Genomic DNA, 23,493 nt, shown 5'->3' with positions numbered 1-23,493 from the left:
CTCTGTGGACTCCTTGTGTCATCCTCACCACTTGCCTTCCCACCTATTTTTGTATCATCCACAAATTTGGCGATAGTACATTCATTTCCCTCATCTAAGTCATTAATATATATTGTAAATAATTGTGGCCCCAGCACTGATCCCTGTGCCACTCCGCTAGTTACAGGTTGCTATCCTGAAAATGCCCCCCTTATCCCAACTCTCTGTCTTCTATTAGTTAGCCAATCCTCTATCCATGCTAATATACTACCCCCAACACCATGGGCTATTATCTTATTAAGTAGCCTTATGTGCGGTACCTTATCGAACACCTTTTGGAAAACCAAATATATTACACCTACAACCTTTATCTATCCTGCTTGTTACCTCCTCAAAAAATTCTAATAAATTTGTCAGGCATGATTTCCCCTTCATGAGGCCAAGCTGACTCTGCTTGATTATATTATGTATTTCTAAATGCTCTGCTATGACATCCTTTATAATAGACTCTAACAGTTTCCCAATGACAGATGTTAAGCTAACTGGCCTATAGTTACCTGTTTTTTGTCTCCCTCCCTTTTTGAATAAGGGTATTACATTGGCAGTTTTCCAACCATCTGGGACTTTTCCAGAATCTAAGGATTCTTGGAACCTTACTACCAGTACATCCATTATCTCTGTAGCTACTTCCTTTAATATCCTAGGATGCAACCCATCAGGTCCAAGGGACCTATCAGCCTTTAGCCCCATTAGTTTCCCTAGTATTTTTTTTCTAGTGATAGTTATTGTATTTATTTCCTCCCCCTCTTTTGCCCCTTTATTATTTAGCATTGGAATGCTATTAGTGTCTTCTACCGTGAAGACTGAAGCAAAGCATTTATTCAACTCCTCTGCCATTTCCTGGTTCCCCATTATTATTTCCCCAGCCTCATTCTCTAAGGGGCCTATATTGACTTTAGCCTCTCTCTTCCTTTTTATATATTTAAAGAAGCTCTTACTGCCCGTTTTTATATTACTTGCTAGTTTACCCTCAAAGTTTATTTTCTCCCTCTTTATTATTTTTTGGTCATTTTTTGTTGGTTTTTAAAACTTCCCCAATCCTCTGGCTTACCACTAATCTTTGTCACATTGTATGTATTTTCTTTTAACTTGATACTATCCTTAACTTCCTTGGTTAACCATGGTTGGTTTATCCCTTTCCTAGAATCCTCCTTCCTCACTGGGATATATCTTTGTTGTGAGTCATGAACTATTTTCTTAAATACCTGCCACTATTCATCAACCACTTTTTCTGCTAAAATCCTATCCCAGTTCACTCCAGTCAACTCTGCCCTCATTCCTTTGTAATTACCCTTATTTATGTTTGGCACAGTTGTTTCTGATCCATGTTTCTCACTCTCAAACTGAATGCTAAATTCAATCATATTATGGTCACTGTTTCCTAGGGTATCTTTTACTCTGAGATCATGTATTAAACCTGCCTCATTACACATAACCAGATCAAAAATACCCTGATCCCTGGTTGGACCCACAACATATTGTTCTAGGAAACTGTCCCGAAGACACTCTATGAATTCTTGTTCATGGCTACCTCTGCCAATTTAATTTTCCCAATCTACATGAAAATTAAAGTCACCCATGACCTAATGTACTGCCTTTTTTGCATGCCCTCATTATCTCCTGATTTATTCTCTGTTCTACAGTATAGTTACTGTTTGGGGCCCTACAGACTGCTCCCACCAGTGTCTTCTTCCTTTTGTTATTTCTTACCTCCACCCATATGGATTCTACATCTTCCGATCCAAGATCCTTTCTTGCTATCGTATTCATTCCATCTCGCACTAACAAAGCTACCCCGCCAAGCTTTCCTTCCTATCTTTTCGAAAAGTCAGATACCCCTGAATATTTAGTTCCCAGTTTTGATCTCCTTGTAACCACGTCTCCCTAATGGCTATACGATCTAACGTCATAGCAAGCACTGGTCAACTCAACCTGCTGCTGATGCTCCGTAACAGCCCACCCCTCTGCCCTCATCCTTGTCAATCCCATTGGGTCCTGCCCTGGAAGTCACCCTCACTGATGCGCCGTCTGTGTGGCTGTAAGGAGCTGTCGAATCACTTTGCAGGTTAGGATGATCCTGTCCCGCCGGTCCAGATGGCCTCCAGAGCAGCACAGAAGTATGTTCATAGCAGACAACTCAATTGCACAATTAATCTATTAAACGTTAGAATTATTTGATTATTTCTGAGACAAGACTTGTTATCAAAGCTTTTCGTCTTGCACTCTTGGACTCTGATTGGTAGAGGTGTTGTCATGGAGATTGCACCAGTTAACTGATGACTGACAGTTAACTGCCAAGCTTTGTTTAAATTCGTACCAGGCAGCCTGTCCCTGATTGGTCAAGGCGGTGTCCTGAGGAATGAGCCAGCGAATGGCTATCACCTATTTTGTTTAGTTGAAATAGGCACAATGTGTGTGCATTTTCTTTCTGTTTGCAAAGAACAGGGCCCTGTGTATTAATATATGTAGCTTCTAGCTCATGGAAATGCACCACACTGCGAGCCCAGCTGACAATCTTAAATTGGTTATCAGCGTGATTTTTAGCACATTCAGGATTGTTTAGCAAATGTTGTCCAATCGCGGAATCACATCTAATGTCGGACACTGCGTTTTGAATTGTGCAAGCACGGGCTGGTTGGGTACAGTCTGTACCCTGCCCGTTGCGAACAGCGGCTGGGACATGCTGTTTGATACGATCTGCCAGTCTTTGGGACGTACGACCTATATACCTAGCACCACACTGGCACTGAAATTCATGCACCACATTACTCATTTGTGTGATAGGCAGAACATCTTTTTGGCTTGACAGCAGCATCCTGTTAGTGGCGAATACCACTCGTGTTGCTACTGCATAGTAACAGCGTGAAACAGCTAGCTTCACCTGCTGCTCAAATTTTTGAGATACCTTGCCCTTCCAGGGTAATCTGAGGTAGACTGGGCGTTTTTCAGGGTGAAAGTCATCGGTTAGCTCCTGCATTCTCCATGGCAATGCCTCTACCAATCAGACTCCACTTGCCAACCAATCAGCACTCTCTTCTCATGCAATATAAATTGTTGTTCCCTTTACGTTTGGTATTCTTGCGAATTGTCCTGATGAGTGCAAGAAGAAAAGCTTCCACAACTTGTGTTTTTTCTCAGCAATACTCAAGTTCTGTACTACCAAACGACTAATTAATTTGATTGATTAGGCAAACCAGCAATAAAGATGTACCAGGGAACGAATAGGAGCCCAAGTATCTAATACTCAAGATGAACCTATTACCAAGTACAAACGTGTGTGTTTGTGAAAATGGTATTCAATGTTAATTGATAAATGCTCGTAAATGCTATCCTCCTGCTGCTGCTAACACAATCTGCTCATTCGTTCATCTGTAACTAACAGGCTGGATTGGTGACAACACTTCTGAGTTAAAAGCAAAATACCGTGGAAGCTGGAAATCTGAAATAAAAACAGAAAATAGTGGAAAAACCCGACAGGCCTAGCAGCATCTCTACAGATCCTGCTAGACCTGCTGAGTTTTTCCAGCATTTTCTGTTTTTGTCACTGTTCTGAGTTACTCGTTCATAATGACTATAGTTTTACTGTCTACTGTTGTATGTACAGAAGTGGAGAAGCATGCAATGTGTAAAATTACAGCACATCGAACCAGCATTGAAATAGGTTTTTGAAAGCTTGAAGTGAGTTCCAGGGGAAGAGATATTGGATTAAAATTAACTCAGTTGGTCACTTCTCAGTGACTCAAGATCTATGGAATAGATCTGGCTGGACATATTCCAGGAGATATCATTACATGACCTCCTACCTTCAACCATCCCTCCCCCAGACTCCTGCCATTGGTTGTCCAACATGTCAATCATCACAGAGCCCCACCTTCCCAAGGCTTTTCCACATGTCCCAGTTTTGACTTTTGAAAATCCGGCCCCCCTATACGACCCCGCTCCTTAGGGGATGGAATCTCTGGCTCCAATAGTTGCCGCAGGGAGGCTGCCTTAGCTGAGAAGACGACCTCCACACCTGGTAGAGGGGTGTTCCACCAGCGGCAAAATGCTGGCAAGGCTGCAAAATCACCCATAATTAGGGTCTTAATCTTCTCAATTGGCTGGTTGCCTCTGGGGTAGCCGTTCCTGCTCCCCTCCTGACCCTGGAAAAGTTCACCGTGGCAGGAATACGTTGGGAAGCTGTGCCGATCCAGCTTCCCCTTCTTTTTCCAGCCCCCATCCCCCATAGCCACCTCCAAACCTCCAACCACAGGGCCGAGGAAATTTAGCCCCGCCATTATCTCCGAACTAGTTACTAATGAGGGTGTCAGTCATACCTGGAAATGTCATCAGTACATCACAATTCTCAGTTGGAACTGTCTTCATCCATGATTTATGGGACATGATGTAACGTCCTGCCTGGAGGAAGCTTTTGCCGAATAGTTTATCTGCAGGGATACAAAAACAGAACCAGCAGACAGTAAAGAGCCCAATCATCTCACATGAGAGAGAGACAGAGAGGGGAGTGGGAGAGATACAAAAACATCAAGATTTTGTGTGCAAATATAAATTCATTTTGGACGATGGTGAGTTTGAGAATTTGCTCATTCCCCCAGTGCAACCTCATCCCAATGCAACCTCACCCCAGTGTAACCTCATCCCAGTGTAACCTCACAATACCCCCCCATGCAGCCTCATCCCCAGTGCAACCTCACCTCCAGTAGAACCTCACAATCCCCAGTGAAATCTCCATTAACTCAATCTCAGTCTCAGTGTAAAGTTACCCCCCACAGTGGTACCTGGCATCCCCAAGTGTACCTCACCCTGGCATGTTTCATTTTCAACAAACATTCAATGCTGAGCACAGCACATGCCATCCACAGGCTGCCCAGGTTGCTGTGGTGTTGTACACTCGGTTTCTATTCCCCGAGCAAGCCCCTCACATCAGCCGGGTTCTTGGTCAAGCAGAAAACCCTTTACTCAGCCTCTCAGGAGCCTTGGAGCCAAATACAATCACAGGATCGGGAGCGAAACCAGTCACTGGGACACAACAAACCCACTATCTGGGGGTGTAAAGCCACAAAGCCAAGGCTGTTATTGCATGTTAACAGCCTCCTGGCACCCGACCAGCAGCAAGTTAGCAACTCAGAACCGCCGAAGAAGGGCAACGGTGATGATCTTCAACTCTTTGCCCAACAGACAACAACCAATGAAACATCCCTTGATGTGCTCCTCAGATTGTCTCTCCTCCTCTCCTGAATGTGATGACACTTGCTGGGGGTGTTGCGTTCCACATGCTGATCTCCCAAGGGACCCTTCCTCATGTGTCAGACATAAGCCATCAGGAGCAGCAGGTGTCCCCAAAACAACAACAACTTGCAGCTATGTAGCACCTTTAACATTATTAAAACATGCCAAGGTGCCTCACATGAGCAATTATCAAACAAAATTTAAGCCACGTATGGACATATTAGGACAGGTGACCAAAGGCGTGGTCAAAGGGGTAGGTTTTAAGGTGATTCTTAAAGAAGGACAGAGAGGTGCAGAAGTTTAGGGGGGAGCTCCAGAGCTTAGAGCCCAGGCAGCTGAAGGCATGCTGCCAATGGAGCGAAGAGAGTAAGGAATGTTCCAGATGCCAGAATTGGAAGGGTGCAGACGGTTGTAGGGCTGAGGGAGGTTACAGAGATAGGAAGGGAGAAGATCATGGAGGGACTTGAAAATCAGGATGTGAATTTTAAAATTGTGCTGTCGTTGGATTGGGAGCCAAAGCAAGATAGGATTCAGCCAGCAGGTTTGGATGAGCTGAAGTTTACAGAAGGTGCAAGTTTGGGTGTCCAGCCAGCAGAGTGTTGTAATAGTCGAGGGTTTCAGCAGTAGATGAGCTGAGGCAGAAGCTTGTATTTTTGATTTTTTTACCCATGAAGTCCTTATTCTGTGGAATCCTGAGATTCCCAGGAGTGAGATGGGACATTTCTCCCTGACTTTCCCAAAGGGAATTAAGCGAAACTGTGTTAATTTGTGGTGACAGCCTCCATCTTTCAACCCTGACCATACTTTCAAACTAAGAACAACATTTCCACCATCTATAGGGATTTCAATTTCACTGTCTTTAAGTCTGTGATAAGACTTTTCGAACTTTGTTAATCCTTGGCTCTGTACCTATAACTGCAAACCTACCTCAGGCAGGCTTTAGGGATACTGCTGTACCTTCAAAGGCCCTTGACCTGCTACTGTGGATGTTATTGGAGTACAGTGCAGTAACACTGTCTGCAGAATGGCCTGTGAATCAGTGTTAGGCTTTTGTTAGCGATGGTTCTTTGTTCAAGGAATGAATGATTTTCTATTAAGAGGGTGAAAAGACACATTTTCGAAAGGAATGGGTGTGGTGTGGATTTATTACTGCGAAGAATGTCCCCAATATTCAGTCACAAGGCTTCTTACAGGCTCCTGGCCCTAATTATAGGAGGCCTGCTTTGCATATTATTTCTATAAAGGTCATGGGATATCTGATATCTCCAGTGCGCTTTCCAAACACACTACACTGTCCCTGTTAGAGGGTTTAGCTGTTACCCACACGGAGGGACATACTGGGTGGGGTAAAGCTGACCCTAACCCGACTCCTAACCCGAACTCCTAATCCTAACTCACCTCCTTACCCGAACTCCTAATCCTAACTCACCTCCTTACCCGAATCCTAATCCTAACCCTAAGCCTGGTTGTACCCACCATAACCTCAATCCTGTAAAGATCATAAGAATATTAGAAATAGGAGCAGGAGATGGCCATTTGGACCATCAAGCCTGCAGTAAGATCATGGTTGATCTGATTGTGGCCTTAACTCCACTTTCCTGCCTGTCCCCCATAACCCTTGTCTCCCTTGTCAATGAAAGATCTGTCTAACTCAGCCTTGAATATATTCAATGACCCAGCCTCCACGGCTCCCTGGGGAAGAGAATCCCAAAGTCTAATGACCCTCTGAGACAAGAAATTCCTCTTCACCTCCATCTTAAATGGGAGAACCCTTGTTTTCGAACTGTGCCCTCTCGTTCTAGATTTCCCTAGTTGTAGCAAAACTTCCCTACTTTTATACTCAATCCCCTTTGCAATAAAAGCCAACATTTCATTTGCCTTCTTACTTACTTGCTGTACCTGCATGCTAACTTTCTGTGATTCATGTACCAGGACACCCAGATCCCTCTGTACTGCAGCATTCTGCAGTCTCTCTCCATTTAAATAATAGTTTGTTTTTCTATTCTTCCTATCAAAGTTGATAACCTCATATTTTACCACATTATACACTATTGGCTGGATTTTTGCCCACTCACTTCCTTTGAAGACTCCTGTGTCCTCCTCACAACTTGCTTTCTTACCTATCTTTGTATAGTTAGCAACAATACACTGGCTACAATACACACTGTCCAGGTCATTGATTTGGATTGTAAATAATTAAGGCCTTAGCGCCGATTCCTGTGGCATTCCTGCTACAGTTTTCCAAGCTGAAAATGACCCATTTAACCCAAATCTCTGTTTCCTGTTGGCTAGCTAATCCTCTATCTATGCTAACATACCAACCCCAACACCATGAGCTCTTACCCTGTGCAGTAACTTTTTATGTGGCACCTTACTGAATGTCTTTTGAAAACCAAATCACACTGCATCTACTGGTTCCCCTTTATCCAACCTGCTCGTTACATTCTCAAAGAACTGTCATAAATTTGTCAAACATGATTTCCCTTTTACAAAACCTTTGACTCCGCCTGTTTGTATTATGATTTTGTAAATTTTTGGTTCAATAATAATTCCTCAATAATGGATCCCAGCATTTTCCCAAAGACAGATGTTAGGCTAACAGGCCTATAATTTGCTGCTTGCTGTCTCTGTCATTTTTTGGAATAGTGGTTTTAAAATTGTGGCTTCCAATTCGCTGGGATCCTTTCAGAATTTAGGAAATTTTGGAAAACTGCAACCAATACATCCTCTATCTCTGCAGCCACTTCCTTTCAGACCCTTGGATGTAGGCCATCAGGTTCAGGGGACCTGTCAGCCTTTATAGTCCAATTGGTTTTCCTAATACTTTTCCCCTACTGATAGTGATTGTTTTGAGTTCCTCCCTCCCTTTTGTCTCTTGATTTTCTACTACTCTTGGGATGTTTCTGTGTTTTCTACAGTGAAAACAGATACAAAATACTTGGTCAAAGTCTCTGCCATTTCCTTGTTTCCCATGATTAATTCCTCAATCTCACCCTCTGAGGGACCAATGTTTAGCTACTCTCTTTTTATACACTTGTAGAAGCTCTTACTGTCTGATTTTTTATTTCTTGCTTGTTTACTTTCATTTTCTAATTTCTCCCTCTTTATTAACCTTATAGTTGTTTGGCAGTATAACTAAAGTCCCTATAACCCAGCATCCAGTCCATCTGGCTCTCTGAGTTAGGAGCTTTGAGCGTACAGAATGTCAAAGCCTCTTGCAACAAACCAGGTGCAGGCATGGACTCTGTGTCCATTAGTTAATCCCTGTAGGGAGGAAGGTAACCATAACCAAGACAAGAGTGTGACATTTCTCCCTGACTTTCCCAAAGGGAATTATGTGAAACTGTTAACCTGATTATACACACTCCATCTTTCAACACTGACCATTGCTTTCACACTAGGAACAACATTTCCATGTTGAGGGATTTAAGCTTCAGTGTTTTAAAGCTTAGGGAGTTCAAGATAAGGCGTCTAGTATTTTGTTGCATCCTTGGCTCTGTGCCTGAACTGAAGGTTTATTTGAGGCAGGCTTTAGGCATACTGCTGTATCTGGACAGAGCAGGCCACAGGGTCTGCTATTGCTTCAACCCTGCCTCAGGTAATCTACAGCTGAAGCCCTTCATCCAGGCTATTGTTACCTCTAAGCTCAACTATTCCAACGTTCTCCTGGGCTGGTCTCCCACATTCCACCCTCTTTAAACTTGTGCTCATCCAAAACTCTGCTGTCCGTATCCAAACTTGCACTAAGTCCTGTTCACCCCTCATCCGCTATGCTTGCTGATCTACACTGGCTCCCAGTCCAGCGACATCTCAATTTTAAACTTCTCATCCTTGTGTTCAAGCTCCTCCAGGGCCTCCCCCCTTCCTATCTCTGTAATCTCCTCCATCCCTTCAAACATGAGCCATCTGCCCTCCTCCAACTCTGGCCTCCAGAATTGTGGGAGTGTCTAGAACTGGGGGGCACAGTTTAAAAATGAGGGGTCTCCTATTGAAGGCTGAGGTGAGGAGAATTTCTTTCCCTCAACAGGTCGTTAGTCTGTGGAATTCTCTTCCCTAGAGAGCAGTGGAGTGGAGGACAATGAATTTGTTCAAGGCTGAGCTAGATAGATTTTTGATTGACAAGGGAGTCAAGGGTTAAGGGGGGGGGTGGGGGAGGGAGTGGAGCAGATAGGAAAGTGGAATTGAGACCACAATCAGATCAGCCATGATCTTATCAAATGGTTGAACAGGCTTGAAGGGACGAAAGGTCTACTCCTGCTCCTAATTCTTGTGTTCCCCTGCGCATCCACAATTTTAATCACTCCACTATTGGTGGTCGTGCCATTATCAATATGGGCCCTGTGTTTTGTACTTCCCTCCCTAAACCTCTCTGACTCTCTGTCTTCTCTTAAGTCCTTAAAATCTATTTCTTTGTCCAAACCTCTGGTAACCTGACATGTTTCCCCTGTTTGGGGGGGTCTAGGAAAGTGGAGTTGAGGATTATTAGATCAGCCAAGATCTCATTGAATGGCAGAGCAGATTCAATGGGCTGAATGGCCTACTTCTGCTCCTACGTCTTGTGGTCTTATGGTCTTAGAACTAGGGGACACAATTTCAAAATAAGGTGGAAGCCGCTTAAAACCGAGAAGAGGAGAAATTTTTTGACTCAGGCAGTTGTGAATCTTTGGAATTCCCTACCCCAGGGGGCTGTGGAAGCTCAGTCATTGAGTATGTTTAAAGCAGAGATTGACAGATTTCTAAATGCCGATGACATAAAGAGATATGGGGAGATTGTGGAGAAAAGGCATTGAAGTGGATGATCAGCCATGATTGTATTAAATGGTGGAGCAGGCTCAATGGGCTGAATGGCCTACTCCTGTTACTATGTCCCTATGACATATTATCTCCTTCTGTGCATCAGTGTCAATGTTTCACTGAGTTACATGCCTGTGAAACACCTTGGGAGGTTTAAATTATGTTAAAGGTGCTATATAAATGCAGGTTGTTGTTGCGTCTGAACTATAAACCTTGTCTAAATGAGGTTCAGCCCTAACCTTCTCTCCTTAGCAAATTTAACCTCTGCTCGCTACTGAGGTCTGCAGCCCTGGGATCAAATCCAGCTTGAGATAGTGCCAGGAGGCTTAAACTGCTAACAAGGTCACTGTAGAATCAGCCCTGACTTCAGCTGAACAACTGTCGATGGAGTCAGTTTACAAAAAAACATTCATGTTCCCAGCTCATTACTAACCCACTGGGCACTGACTCTCAGCTCCAGTTGCACAGCTCCCACGGTATAAGACAGTTTTGTGTCCAAACCTACAATAGCTGTGATGAAAGGTTTCACAGGATTGACAGCTTCAAAACTAGTCACTCAGCCCGACTGGTCTCTGCCTGTGTCTATAGCCTGATGGCCCCAATAATAACAGGGAATCGGATAAATACCTAAAGGAGACATTTGCAGGGGAGTGGGACTAGTTGGATAGTTCTTGCACAGGCATGATGGGCTGAATGGCCTCCCCCTATGCTGTAACATTCTATAATTCTTCTCCACAGCAACCACTTCCTGCCCTGCCTCCACCATCCCCCCACCTTGTCGATCCCTCTATTCCTGAACCCTCCCATGTTACACATTAACTCTTCTTTAAACCCACCAATGCTCTCTGCTTCAAATACTCCTCACGACAGCTACTTCCACATTCTCATGTTGTGTAAAGAAATTCTTGTGAAATTCTTTATTGGGTTTATCAGTGACCATCTTATTTTCACGCTGCCTTGTTCCGGTCTCCCCACAAGTGAAACCAGTTTGTCCGCAACCTATTGCACTCCTCCAAAATTCTAACAACCTCTGACAGATAGGGACAGTACCACATGGGTAACATTACTGGGCGCGTAACCCAGATGCCTGGACTATCACTCTGGAGGTGTGTTGGAATCCCACCATATCAGCTGGTAGAATAAAATGTTAGTCTCATTAATAATGATCGTGAAACTACTGATTGTCATAAAAACCCATCTGGTTCACTAATGTCCTATAGGGAAGGAAATCTGCCATCCTTACCCAGTCTGGCCTACACGTGACTCCAGACCTTAACAGCAATGTGGCTGACTCTTAACTGCCCTCCAAAATGACCTAGCAAGCCACTCAGTTGTAGTTGGCTCACCACAGCCGGCTGTGGGGTAATTAGGGATGGGCAATAAATAATCTCACATCCCAAAAACAAATAATTGTTTTCAATAAGAAAGGAATGTTTCATCTTGTATAATATTTTTGTATTTTTAACTCTTTACGATTGTCCTGCTATCCTCGGGTCCGCATAGAGCATCACTACACATCCTGCCTACAACAGCACTTTTCAATGCAGTACAGTGTGGTATAGTACAGTCAGTATAGTGCAGTACAATGCAGTATGGTGTGGCACATTGCAGTACAGTGTGGTACGATGTGACACAGTGCAATGCAGGGTGATACAGTGCAGTACGGTACAGTGCAGCATGGCGTGGTACAGTGCAGTATAGTGTGGTACAGTGCACTAGTGTGGTACAATCCAGTACAGTGCAGTATGGTATGGCACAGTCCAGTACAGTGCAGTGCAGTACAGTGTGGTACAGTATAGTACAGTGTGGGACAGTGCAGTACGGTGTAGTACAGTCCAGTGCAGTGTGGTACAGTCCAATAATGTGTGGCACAGTGCAGTACAGTGTGGTACGATGTGGCACAGTGCAATGCAGGGTGATACAGTGCAGTACGGTACAGTGCAGCATGGCGTGGTACAGTGCAGTATAGTGTGGTACAGTGCAGTAGTGTGGTACAATCCAGTACAGTGCAGTATGGTGTGGCACAGTCCAGTACAGTGCAGTGCAGTGCAGTACAGTGTGGTACAGTATAGTACAGTGTGGGACAGTGCAGTACAGTGTAGTACAGTCCAGTGCAGTGTGGTACAGTCCAATAATGTGTGGCACAGTGCAGTACAGTGTGGTACAGTGAAATACAGCGTAGTACACTCCTGTACAGTGTAGTACAGTCCAGTACAGTGCAGTACAGTGTGGTATAGTGAAGTATGGTGTGGAACAGTGCAGTACAGTGTGGTACAATCCGGTACAGTCCAGTATACTGTAGTACAGTGCATTACGGTGTGGTACAGTCCAGTACAGTGTGGTACAGTGCAGCATGGTGTGGTACAGTGCAGTACAGCGTGGTGCAGTGCGGTAGTGTGGCACAATCCAGTACAGTGCAGTACGGTGTGGTACAGTGCAGTACAGTGCAGTGCGGTATGTTGTGGTACAGTGTAGTACAGTCCAGTACAGTGTGGTACAGCCCAGTACAGTGTGATACATTGCAATACAGTGTGGTACAATTCAGTAGTGTGGTACAGTCCAGCACAGTGTGGTACAGTGCAGTACTGCGTAGTACACTCCAGTACAGGGTGGTACACTGTGGCACAGTCCAATACAGTGCAGTACAGTGTGGTACAGTCCAGTACAGTGTGGTACAGTGAAGTATGGTGTGGAGCAGTCCAGTACAGTGTGGTACAGTGCAGTATAGTGTGGTACAGTGCAGCACAGTGTGGTACAATCTGGTACAGTCCAGTACACTGTAGTACAGTGCAGTACGGTGTGGTACAGTCCAGTGCAGTGTGGTACAGTGCAGTACGGTGTGGTACAGTCCAGTGCAGTGTGGTACAGTGCAGTATGGTGTGGTACAGTCCAGTGCAGTGTGGTACAATCCAGTATAGTCTAGCACACTGTGGTAAGTGCAGTACGGTGTGGTACAGTCCAGTACAGTGTGGTATAGTGCAGTAGTGTGGAACAATCCAGTACAATGCAGTACAGTTGGTACAGTCCAGTACAATGCAGTACAGTATGGTGTGGTACAGTGTAGTACAGTGTGCTACAGTACAGTACAGTGCAGTACGGTGTGGCATAGACCAGTACAGTGTGGTAAAGTGCAGTACAGTGTGGTACAGTTCAGTACAGTGTGGTACAGTCCAATAAAGTGTGGAACAGTGCATTACAGTGTGGTACAGTCCAGTACTGCATAGTACACTCCAGTACAGGGTGGTACAGTGTGGCACAGTCCAGTACAGTGTGGTACAGTGAAGTATGGTGTGGAATAGTCCAGTAAAGTGCGGTACAGTGCTGTACAGTGTGGCACAGTGCAGTACAGCATGGTACAGTGCAGTTGGGTGTGATACAATGCTGTACAGTGTGGTACAGTCCAGTACACCGTAGTACAGTGCAGTACAGTGTGGTACAGTCCAGCGTAGTGTGGTACAGTGCATTATGGTGTGGTAAAGTGCAGTACAGTGTGGCACAGTGCAGTTGGGTGTGATACAATGCTGTACAGTGTGGTACAGTCCAGTACACTGTAGTACGGTGCAGTACGGTGTGGTACAGTCCAATAAAGTGTGGCACAGTGCAGTACAGTGTGGTACAGTCCAGTGCAGTGTGGCACAGTGCAGTACAGTGTGGTACAGTCCAGTGCAGTGTGGTACAGTGCAGTACAGCATAATACACTCCAGTACAGTGCAGTACAGTGTGGTACAGTGCAGTACTGCATAATACACTCCAGTACAGTGTGCTACAGTGTGGCACAGTCCAGTAGTGTGATACAGTGAAGCACGGTGTGGAGCAGTCCAGTACAGTGTGGTACAGTCTAGTACAGCGTGTTACAATCCAGTACAGTGCAGTACGGTGTGGTACAGTGTAATACAGTGTGGTACAGTGCAGTACAGTGTGGTACAGTCCAGTACAGTGTGGTACAGTAGTGTGGTATGGTGTGGTACAATGGAGTACAGTGTGGTACAGTACAGTGCGGTGCGATGTGGTACAGTGCAGTACAGTGTGGTGCAGTACAGTGTGGTGCGGTGTGGTACAATGGAGTACAGTGTGGTACAGTACAGTGCGGTATGGTGTGGTACAGTGCAGTACAGTGTGGTACAATGGAATACAGTGTGGTGCAGTACAGTCCAGTACAGTGTGGTACAATACAGTGCGGTATGGTGTGGTACAGTGCAGTACAGGTGGTACAGTGAAGTACAGTGTGGTACAGTCACGTGCAGTGCAGTATGGTGTGGTACAGTCCAGTACTGTGCAGTACAGTGTGATACAGTGCAGTACGGTGTGGTACAGTCCAGTACAGCGTGGTGCGGTGCAGTACAGTGCAGTACAGTGTGGTACAATTCCATACAGTATGGTACAGTCCAATAAAGTGTGGCACAGTGTGGTACAGTCCAGTACAGTGTGGTACAGTGCAGTACTGCATAATACACTCCAGTACAGTGTGGTACAGTGTGGCACAGTTCAGTAGTGTGATACAGTGAAGCACGGTGTGGAGCAGTCCAGTACAGTGTGGTACAGTCCAGTACAGTGTGGTACAGTGCAGTATGGTGTGTTAAAGTGAAGTATAGTGCAGTACAGTGCAGTACAGTGTGATACAACCCAGTACAGTCCAGCACACTGTGGTACAGTGTAGTACGGTGTGGTACAGTCCAGTACAGTGGTGTACAGTGCAGTGCAGTGTTGTACAGTGCAGTAGTGTGGTACAACCCAGTACAGTGCAGTACGGTATGGTACAGTGCAGTACAGTGCAATGCAGTATGGTGTGGTACAGTGCAGTACAGTGTGGTACAGTGCAGTACAGCGTAATACACTCCAGTACTGTGTGGTACAGTGTGGCACAGTCCAGTATAGTGCAGTACAGTGTGTGGTACAATTCAGTACAGTGTGGTACAGTCCAATAAAGTGTGGCACAGTGTGGTACAGTGTGGCACAGTCCAGTAGTGTGATACAGTGAAGCACGGTGTGGAGCAGTCCAGTACAGTGTGGTACAGTGTGGTACAGTGCAGTACAGTGTGTTACAATCCAGTACAGTGCAGTACGGTGTGGTACAGTGTAATACAGTGTGGTACAGTGCAGTACGGTGTGGTACAGTAGTGTGGTATGGTGTGGTACAGTGGAGTACAGTGTGGTACAGTACAGTCCAGTATGTGTGGTACAATGGAGTACAGTGTGGTACAGTACAGTACAGTGCGGTGTGGTGTGGTACAATGGAGTACAGTGTGGTACAGTCCAGTACAGTGTGGTGCGGTGCAGTACAGTGCAGTACAGTGTGGTACAGTCCAGTACAGTGTGGTACAGTGCAGTACTGCGTAATACACTCCAGTACAGTGTGGTACAGTGTGGCACAGTCCAGTAGTGTGATACAGTGAAGCACGGTGTGGTACAGTCCAGTACAGTGTGGTACAGTGCAGTACAGTGTGTTACAATCCAGTACAGTCCAGCACTCTGTGGTACAGTGCAGTACGGTGTGGTACAGTCCAGTACAGTGTGGTACAGTGCAGCATGGTGTGGTACAGTGCAGCATGGTGTGGTACAGTGTAATACAGTGTGGCACAGTGCAGTACGGTGTGGTACAGTGCAGTACGGTGTGGTACAGTGCAGTACAGTGTGGTACAGTGCAGTACGGTGTGGTACAGTGCAGTACGGTGTGGTACAGTGCAGTACGGTGTGGTACAGTGCAGTACAGTGTGGTACAGTGCAGTGTGGTTATGGTGTGGTACAGTGGAGTACAGTGTGGTACAGTACAGTCCAGTATGTGTGGTACAATGGAGTACAGTGTGGTACAGTACAATACAGTGCGGTGCGGTACAGTGCAGTACAGTATGGTACAGTGCAATACAGTGTGGTGCAGTACAGTGTGGTACAATGGAGTACAGTGTGGTACAGTACAGTTCAGTACGGTGTGGTACAATGGATTACAGTGTGGTACAATACAGTGCGGTATGGTGTGGTACAGCGCAGTACAGTGTGGTACAGTCCAGTACAGTGTGGTGCGGTGCAGTCCAGTGTGCTACAGTCCAGTACAGTGTGGTACAGTGCAGTACTGCGTAATACACTCCAGTACAGTGTGGTACAGTGTGGCACAGTCCAGTAGTGTGATACAGTGAAGCACGGTGTGGTACAGTCCAGTACAGTGTGGTACAGTGCAGTATGGTGTGGTAAAGTGAAGTACAGTGCAGTACAGTGTGATACAATCCAGTACACTCCAGCATTCTGTGGTACAGTGCAGTACGGTGTGGTACACCACAGTACAATGTGGTGCAGTACCATATTGCGCAGTACAGTGTGGTGCAGTATGGTATGGTATGGTACAGAGTGGCACAGTACAGTACGGTGCAGTACCATGTGGTATAGTGCAGCAGTGCGGTACAGTATGGTACATTACAGTACAGAGCAATACAATGTAGTACAGTATAATATAGCGTGGTTCAATGTGGTATGGTGCAGTAAAGTGAGGTACAGCGCAGTACAGTGTCATGCAGAGTGGTATGGTGTAGTACTGTGTGGTATAGTACAGTATAGCACAGCACCGTGTGGTACAGTATGGTATGGTGTAGTACAGTGTGGCACAGTGCAGTGGTGTGGTACAGTGAAGTACAGAATTGTACAGTGCAGGGCAATGCAGTATAGTGTGGTACAATATGGTACATGTGGTGCAGTATGGTTCAGTGCAGTAAAATGCGGCACAGTGTAATGCAGTGTGATGCAGTGCGGTACAGTGCAGGACAGTATGGTACAGTGCAGTACGTGCGGTACAGTTTGGTACAGTACAGTACAATTCTGCACAGTGCTGTACAATCCAGTACTGTGGTACAGTATGATATAGTGCAGTATAGTATGATACAGTGTGCAGTAGAGTGTGGTACAGTGCAGGACAGTGCGGGACAGTCCAATAGGGGCTGTGATTTGCTTGGGTGCCAAAGAATAAGCATTGGATTCCCAGCTTCCCTCGGCACAAAAAGTGCATGTGTACGCTTATGTGCCTGTGTATCTGTTTGCAAAGTTCCATGCAGCTTGATTTTGAGCATGCATGTTGTGTGTGTGTGCACACACGTGTGTATGTGTGCATGTGTGCACGTGTGTATGTATATGTGTGTGTGCATGTGTGTGTCCGTGTGTGCATGTGTATGTACATGCATGTGTGTATATGTGCATGTGTGTGTGTGAGTGCACACACGTGTGTGTGTATATGTGTGAGGGTGCATGTGTGTGTGCGTGTGCACGTGTGTGTGTGTATGTGTGCATGTGTGTGTGTATATGTGAACGTGTGTCTATCTGTGTTGTGTGTGTGTCTGTGTTTGTGCGTGCATGCATGCTTGTGTGTCTGTGTTGTGTGTGTGTGTGCTTGTGCGTGCATGCATGCTTGTGTGTGTGTGTGTGTCTGTGTGTGTGTGTGTGTGTGTGTCTGTGTGTGTGTGTGTGTATCTGTCAGGTGGAGGAGGACTGTGACAAACCATGATGCCCTCTGCAGTTCGATAGCTCACTGACAATCACCACATGATAAATGACCATTCGAGTGCGAGGTATCGGTACCTGTGGAACCACAATCTTTTCCAGAAAAGAAAGGCAAAATAAAAACACAAACCTGAACAAGATCATGGCAACAGCACCCGGTGTTCCATAAGTATCGAAACCCCTCTGAACATCACCAACAGATTCAGCAAAGAATCGGCAGCCACGCATTTTCAGCTGTTTGCACTGAGCAAAGACCTTATACTGTTCAGTAATCTCTGTGCTCCTCCTCATTAAGGACCATCTTACAGCTGTCAATTTCTGTATGTCTCTCTCTCTCTCTTTCTGTCTTGTTCCAATTTCTCTCTCCCTCCTTTACATCAGGAGAGCTTCAGTATTAATCTGTCAATTAGATACAGAGACCCGAATAGAAGCTCTCTGTCCTGAGCAATCGGATCATGAGCTTCTCATTGATTCCCTCGGACCCAGTGCAGATCATTGATCCGCTCCCTATCCTCACTCTCCCAGACCCAGCAGCTCCAGTTAAATCCAAACTCCAGACAGAGGGTGAGGCAGAGGGGGAGGGCGTAGGGGAGTCAGGTTTCAGATTTCATCCGTGTGGAATTTATTCATAGGAGTTGCCAACTCAAGCTGAACGTAATCCTGGAGGTTTCATCACACGACCTGCCAGTTCCAGAATGGGAACAGTTATCCAATGGGATTAACTTTGCGGAAGAGACACTTTTCCCCAATCTCCAGTATTTTTACAACTAATTAGTGGAAATATTGAAAGGAAATTAATAAAAGAAACAATGAATGTCCCCGATGGCTTTTCTCCTGAGTTTGCTCGCAGTCAGTAAGTGCCCGCAGATTAACCCTCAAATCCCTGGGATTCCAGGCCAATCCTGGCAGGTTGGCAACTCCTACTTTTCAATGAGGATGTGGTTGGTATGTGGGGGGGGGCAGAGTGGGGGGTGATGGGGGGCAGGGACCTGGACTTGGAAAGAAATGGGCTGACATTTCAAAGAGCTTCACTAAAGGGTGAGGATGTTTGATAGAAATCCTGTCAGCCTAATGTACCCAAACCTGGGCTGGACCCGAACCCGGACTGGACCCGAACCCGGACTGGACTCGAACCCGGATTGGACCCGCACCCAGAGTGGACCCAAACCTGGACTATACCTGAACCCAGACTGTACCCGAACCCGTACTGGACCCAAACCCGGACTGTACCCAAACCCAGAGTGGACCCGGACCCGAACTGGACCCGAACCCGGACTGAACCAAGATCCAGAGTGATCCAGACTTCTTTTAATACATTGGATTCCAGGAACGTCTTTATTCAAAAAGGGAGGGGGACAAAAAACAGGTAACTATAGCTTAACACCCCTCATTGAGAAAATGTTAGAGTCTATTATGAAGGATGTAATAGCCAAGCATTTCGAAATGCATAATATAATCAAGCAGAGTCAGCATAACTTCATGAAGGAGAAATCATGTCTGGTAAATTTATTAGAATTATTTGAGGAGGTAACAAGCAGGATACATAAAGGGGAATCAGTAGACGTAATATATTTGGATTTCCAAAAGGTGTTCGATAAGATACCACGCTTAAGGTTACTTAATAAGATAATAGCCCATGGTGTTGGGCGTAGTACATTAGCATAGATTGAGGATTGGCTAAATAATAGAAGACACAGAGTTGGGATAAGGGGGGCATGTTCAGGAAGGCAACCTGTAACTAGTGGAGTGCCACAGGGATCAGTGCAGGAGACACAATTACTTACAATATATATTAATGACTTGGATGAGGGAAATGAATATACAATCACCAAGTTTGCGGGTGACACAAAAATAGGTGGGAAGGCAAGTGGTGAAGATGACATGAGGAGTCTACAGAGGGATATAGACAGGTTAGGTGAGTGGGCAAAAACTTAGCAGATGGAATATAATGTGGGAAAATGTGAAGTTATGCATTTTGGCAGGAAGAATAGAGGAGCTGAATATTATTTAAATGGAGAAAGACTGCAGAAAGCTACAGCACAGAGGGATTTGGGGTCCTTGTGCATGAATCCCAAAAAGTTTAGTTTTGCTAAAACTATACAAGGCACTAATTAGACCACACTGAGAATACTGTGAACAGTTTTGGTCTCCTTATATAAGGAACGATATACTGGCATTGGAGGCAGCCCAGAGAAGGTTCACTAGGTTGATCCCTGGTATGGAGGGACTTTCTTATGAGGAGAGGTTGAGTAGGTTGGGCCTGTACTCATTGGAGTTTAGAAGAATGAGAGGTCACCTTATTGCAACATATAAGATTCTTAGGGGGCTTGACAGGGTAGTTGCTGAGAGATTGTTTCCCCTTGTGGGAGAGTCTAGGACCAGAGGGTATAATCTCAGAGTAAGGGGGCACCCATTTAAAACAGAGATGAGGAGGAATTTCTTCCCTCAGAGGGTGGTGAATCTGGGGAATTCTTTACTGCAGAGGGCTGTAGAGGCTGGGTCGTTAAGTATATTCAAGGCTGAGACAGATTTTTAATCAGTAAGGGAATCAAGGGTTCTGGGGAAAGGCAGGAAAGTGGAGTTGAGGATTATCAGATCAGCCATGATCTCATTGAATGGCGGAGCAGACTCGATGGGCCGAATGGCCTACTTCTGCTCCTACGTCTTATGGTCTTATGGAGTTTTTAGCTGTTATTTTATAAGGATCTTATTCTGTGCTTACATTCCATAAGTAATTTGATGGCAGGGATATTGTTAACCTGCCTGATAGAGAAATGGTAAAAATAAACAAATTAAGCAAATATAGAAATCTTCCATAATCTGCATTTGAATCTGTACAAACCACAGCAACTTGCGTTTATTCAAAGCCATTAATACAATAAAACATTCCAAGGTGATTCACAAGACAAAAATTATAAATATAAGATAGTCACTAATAAATCCAATGGGGAACTCTCAGGAGAAACTGAGAGTGGTGAGAATGTGGAACTCTCTATCACAGGGAGTGGCTGAGGTTAAAACCAGAGTTTCATTTAAGAGAAAACTGGATAACCGCATGAGGGAGAAAGGAATAGAAGCCTATGCTGAAAGGGTGAGATGAAGAGGGGTGGGAGGAGACTCATGTGGAGCACGAAGCAACTGGGCTGAATGAGCCATTAAGTTCTAGGTAGAAATTTGAGACCGAGCACACAAGGAGAAATTTAGACAGGTGACCAAAAGCTTGGTCAAAGAGATAGGTTTTAAGAAGTGTCTTTAAGGAGGAGAGAGAAAGATAGAGAGGCAGCATGGTTTAGGCATAAAGGAGGCACTGCTATGAATGGAAGGACGAATGAAGTGGGAGTTGTGCAGGAGGTCAGGATTGGAGGAATGCAGAGATCGCAGAAATTTGCAGGGAATTCATTTGTGATTTTAAACTTTCTACGTGACCCATACAGTTTTAAGCAGACTCCCAAGATTAAACATCATGGGCATTCATTTCCAATGAAGCATCACCTGAGGCAGTTCCCAGGTGACCTGGGCATTCATTTCCATATAAAGTATTTTCTGTGGGGTCAGTACCAATGGGCATCATCGTGGAATAAATCTAATCACAAGGTCAGGGCCCCTTTAAGTATTAGTACCTGCAAGCTGCCCTCCAAGCAACTCCCCATCCTGACTTGGAAATATATCGCGGTTCCTTTACTGTCGCTGGGTCAAAATCCTGGAACTCCCTCCCTAACAGCACTGTGGGTGCACCTACACCACATGGACTGCAGCAGTTCAAGAAGGCAGCTCACCACCACCTTCTCAAGGGCAACTAGGGATGGGCAATAAATGCTGGCCCAGCCAGCGAAGCCCACAACCCTTGAACAAATAAAAGTAAATCAACTTGCATAAATTATTAATGAGAAGATAAAACCATCATTACTACTCAGCTTAAAAATTTGGCAACTGCAATGGCCTAGAGTGGGAAGGTCTGAGGTTCATTCAATGGGCTGTCGGAATAAACCCACTCTCTCCTGAAATAACAATCTTCACAAATAAACCAATTCTTCTCACTTGTGGCTCAGTGCAGGGGTAGCACTGTCTCTCTCACCTCTGAGTCAGAATATCATAGGTTCAAGTCCCACACTAGAAACCTGAGCACATAATCCTGGCTAATGCTCCCAGTGTAGCACTGAGGGAATGCTGCACTGTTGGAGGTGCTGTCTTTGGGATGAGGTTAAATGGAGCCCCTGTCTGCCCTCTCAGGATAGACACAAACAATCCCACGGACACTATTGCAAAGAAGAGCGGGGTAGGGCCCCGGGAGGCTTGGTCAATATTTATCCTTCAACCAATATCACTAAAACAAATAAAAACACAGGAAATGCTGGAAAACCCCAGCAGGTCTGACAGCATCTGTGGAGAGAGCAACAGAGTTGACATTTCAAGTCCGTATGACCCTTCTTTAGAGCAACAGAGAAGTAGAAATGTGATGAAATTTATACTGTTTAAGGGGGGTGGTGCAGGTGAAGCTGGATAGAAGATCAGCAATAGATGGGGGCAAAGGAGAGTTTGACAAAGATGTCATGGACAAAAGGACAAAGGGAGTATTAATGGTTGTGGTAAGAGCTAAAAAAGGTGCTGATAGTGGTATTAAGGTAAGAAAGCAGAATGTGATAATAGCAGGACAAGGGTAAGCGCTCTGGAAAGAACAACATGAACAAGTGACAGATGGTCCTTGTGGGGGTGGGTGGGGGGAGAGGGGGCGGTGGTAGGGGAAGAAAAGGGATCGAATTTGGGATAAGAAGGGGGGATAAAAAAAGGGGGGTAAAACAATGAATAAATGAATGAAAATAAAAATGAATAAAAATAAAAATAAGTGGATAAAAAATAAAAATAAATTTTGAAAAAGGGATAAAAAGGGTTTAGATAGAGGAGGGAATTTACGGTCTGAAGTTGTTGATCTCAGTGTTAAGCCCGGAAGGCTGTAAAGTGCCTAATCGGAAGATGAGGTGCTGTCCTCCAGTTTGCATTGAGCTTCACTGGAACAATGCAGCAGGCCAAGGACGGACAAGTGGGCATGAGAGCAGGGTGGAGTGTTGAAATGGCAAGTGACAGGGAGGACTGGGTCATGCTTGCGGACAGACCAAAGGTGTTCTGCAAAGTGGTGACCCAGTCTGTGTTTGGTCTCTCCAATGTAGAGTAGACCGCACTGGGAGCAGCGAATGCAGTAGACTAAATTGAAGCAGGTGGTAGTGAGGTGCTACTTCACATGAAAGGAGTGTTTGTGACCTTGGATGGTGAGGAGGGAGGAGGTAAAGGGGCAGGTATTGCACCTTTTGCGATTACAGGGGAAGGTGCTGGGGGAAGGGGATGAGGTGTTGGGGGTGATGGAAGATTAGACCAGGGTGTCCCAGAGGGAACGGTCCCTATGGAATGCTGACGGGGGGTATGAGGGGGAGATGTGTTTGGTGGTGGCATCATGCTGGAGTTAGCGGAAATGGCGGAGGATGATACTTAGAATGCGGAAGCTAGTGGGGTGAAAAGTGAGGACAAGGGGGCCCCTATCATGGTTCTGGGAGGGAGGGGAAGGTGTGAGGGCAGAGGTGCGGGAGGTGGGTCGGACACGGCTGAGGGCCCTGGAAACAGTGGCTTGATGTTCGGTGGTGGGGTCATGGTCTAGGGGGAGGTAGGAGGAAGTGTCTGAGAGTTGTCACTCAGCCTCTGCAATGTAGAGGTCAGTACGCCAGACAACAACAGCACCACCCTTGTTGGCAGGTTTGATAACAAAGTCAGGATTGGACTTAAGAGACCGAAGTGCAGCAAACTCAGAAGGAGACAGGTTAGAGTGGGCAAGAGGAGCAGAGAAATTGAGACGGCCGATGTCACGCCGACAGTCAATGAAAAGATCAAGAGCAGGTAAGAGGCCAGAGGGAGGCCACAGCTACCTCGACTACAGCGCCTCACACCCTGCTTCCTGTAAGGACT

General features: G+C 45.6%; 1 protein-coding gene across 2 annotated transcripts in view; it reads right to left on the bottom strand.

Annotated features, from left to right (window-relative positions):
• Positions 1-23,493, bottom strand: part of ano8b (anoctamin 8b) — a 151,301-nt gene that overhangs the window by 103,987 nt on the left and 23,821 nt on the right. For both annotated transcript variants that reach the window (XM_078556174.1, XM_078556175.1), the window contains exon 2: positions 4,356-4,466. In XM_078556174.1, the coding sequence (XP_078412300.1) occupies positions 4,356-4,466 (111 nt within the window). The remainder of the gene's footprint in view (positions 1-4,355; positions 4,467-23,493) is intronic.

Source organism: Cetorhinus maximus, chromosome 13 (assembly GCF_964194155.1).
Source record: "Cetorhinus maximus chromosome 13, sCetMax3.hap1.1, whole genome shotgun sequence".
NCBI classification, from domain to species: Eukaryota; Metazoa; Chordata; class Chondrichthyes; order Lamniformes; family Cetorhinidae; genus Cetorhinus; species Cetorhinus maximus.
The sequence above is the reverse complement of the archived record's forward strand: the minus strand, read 5'-3'. Positions and strand labels throughout refer to the sequence as shown.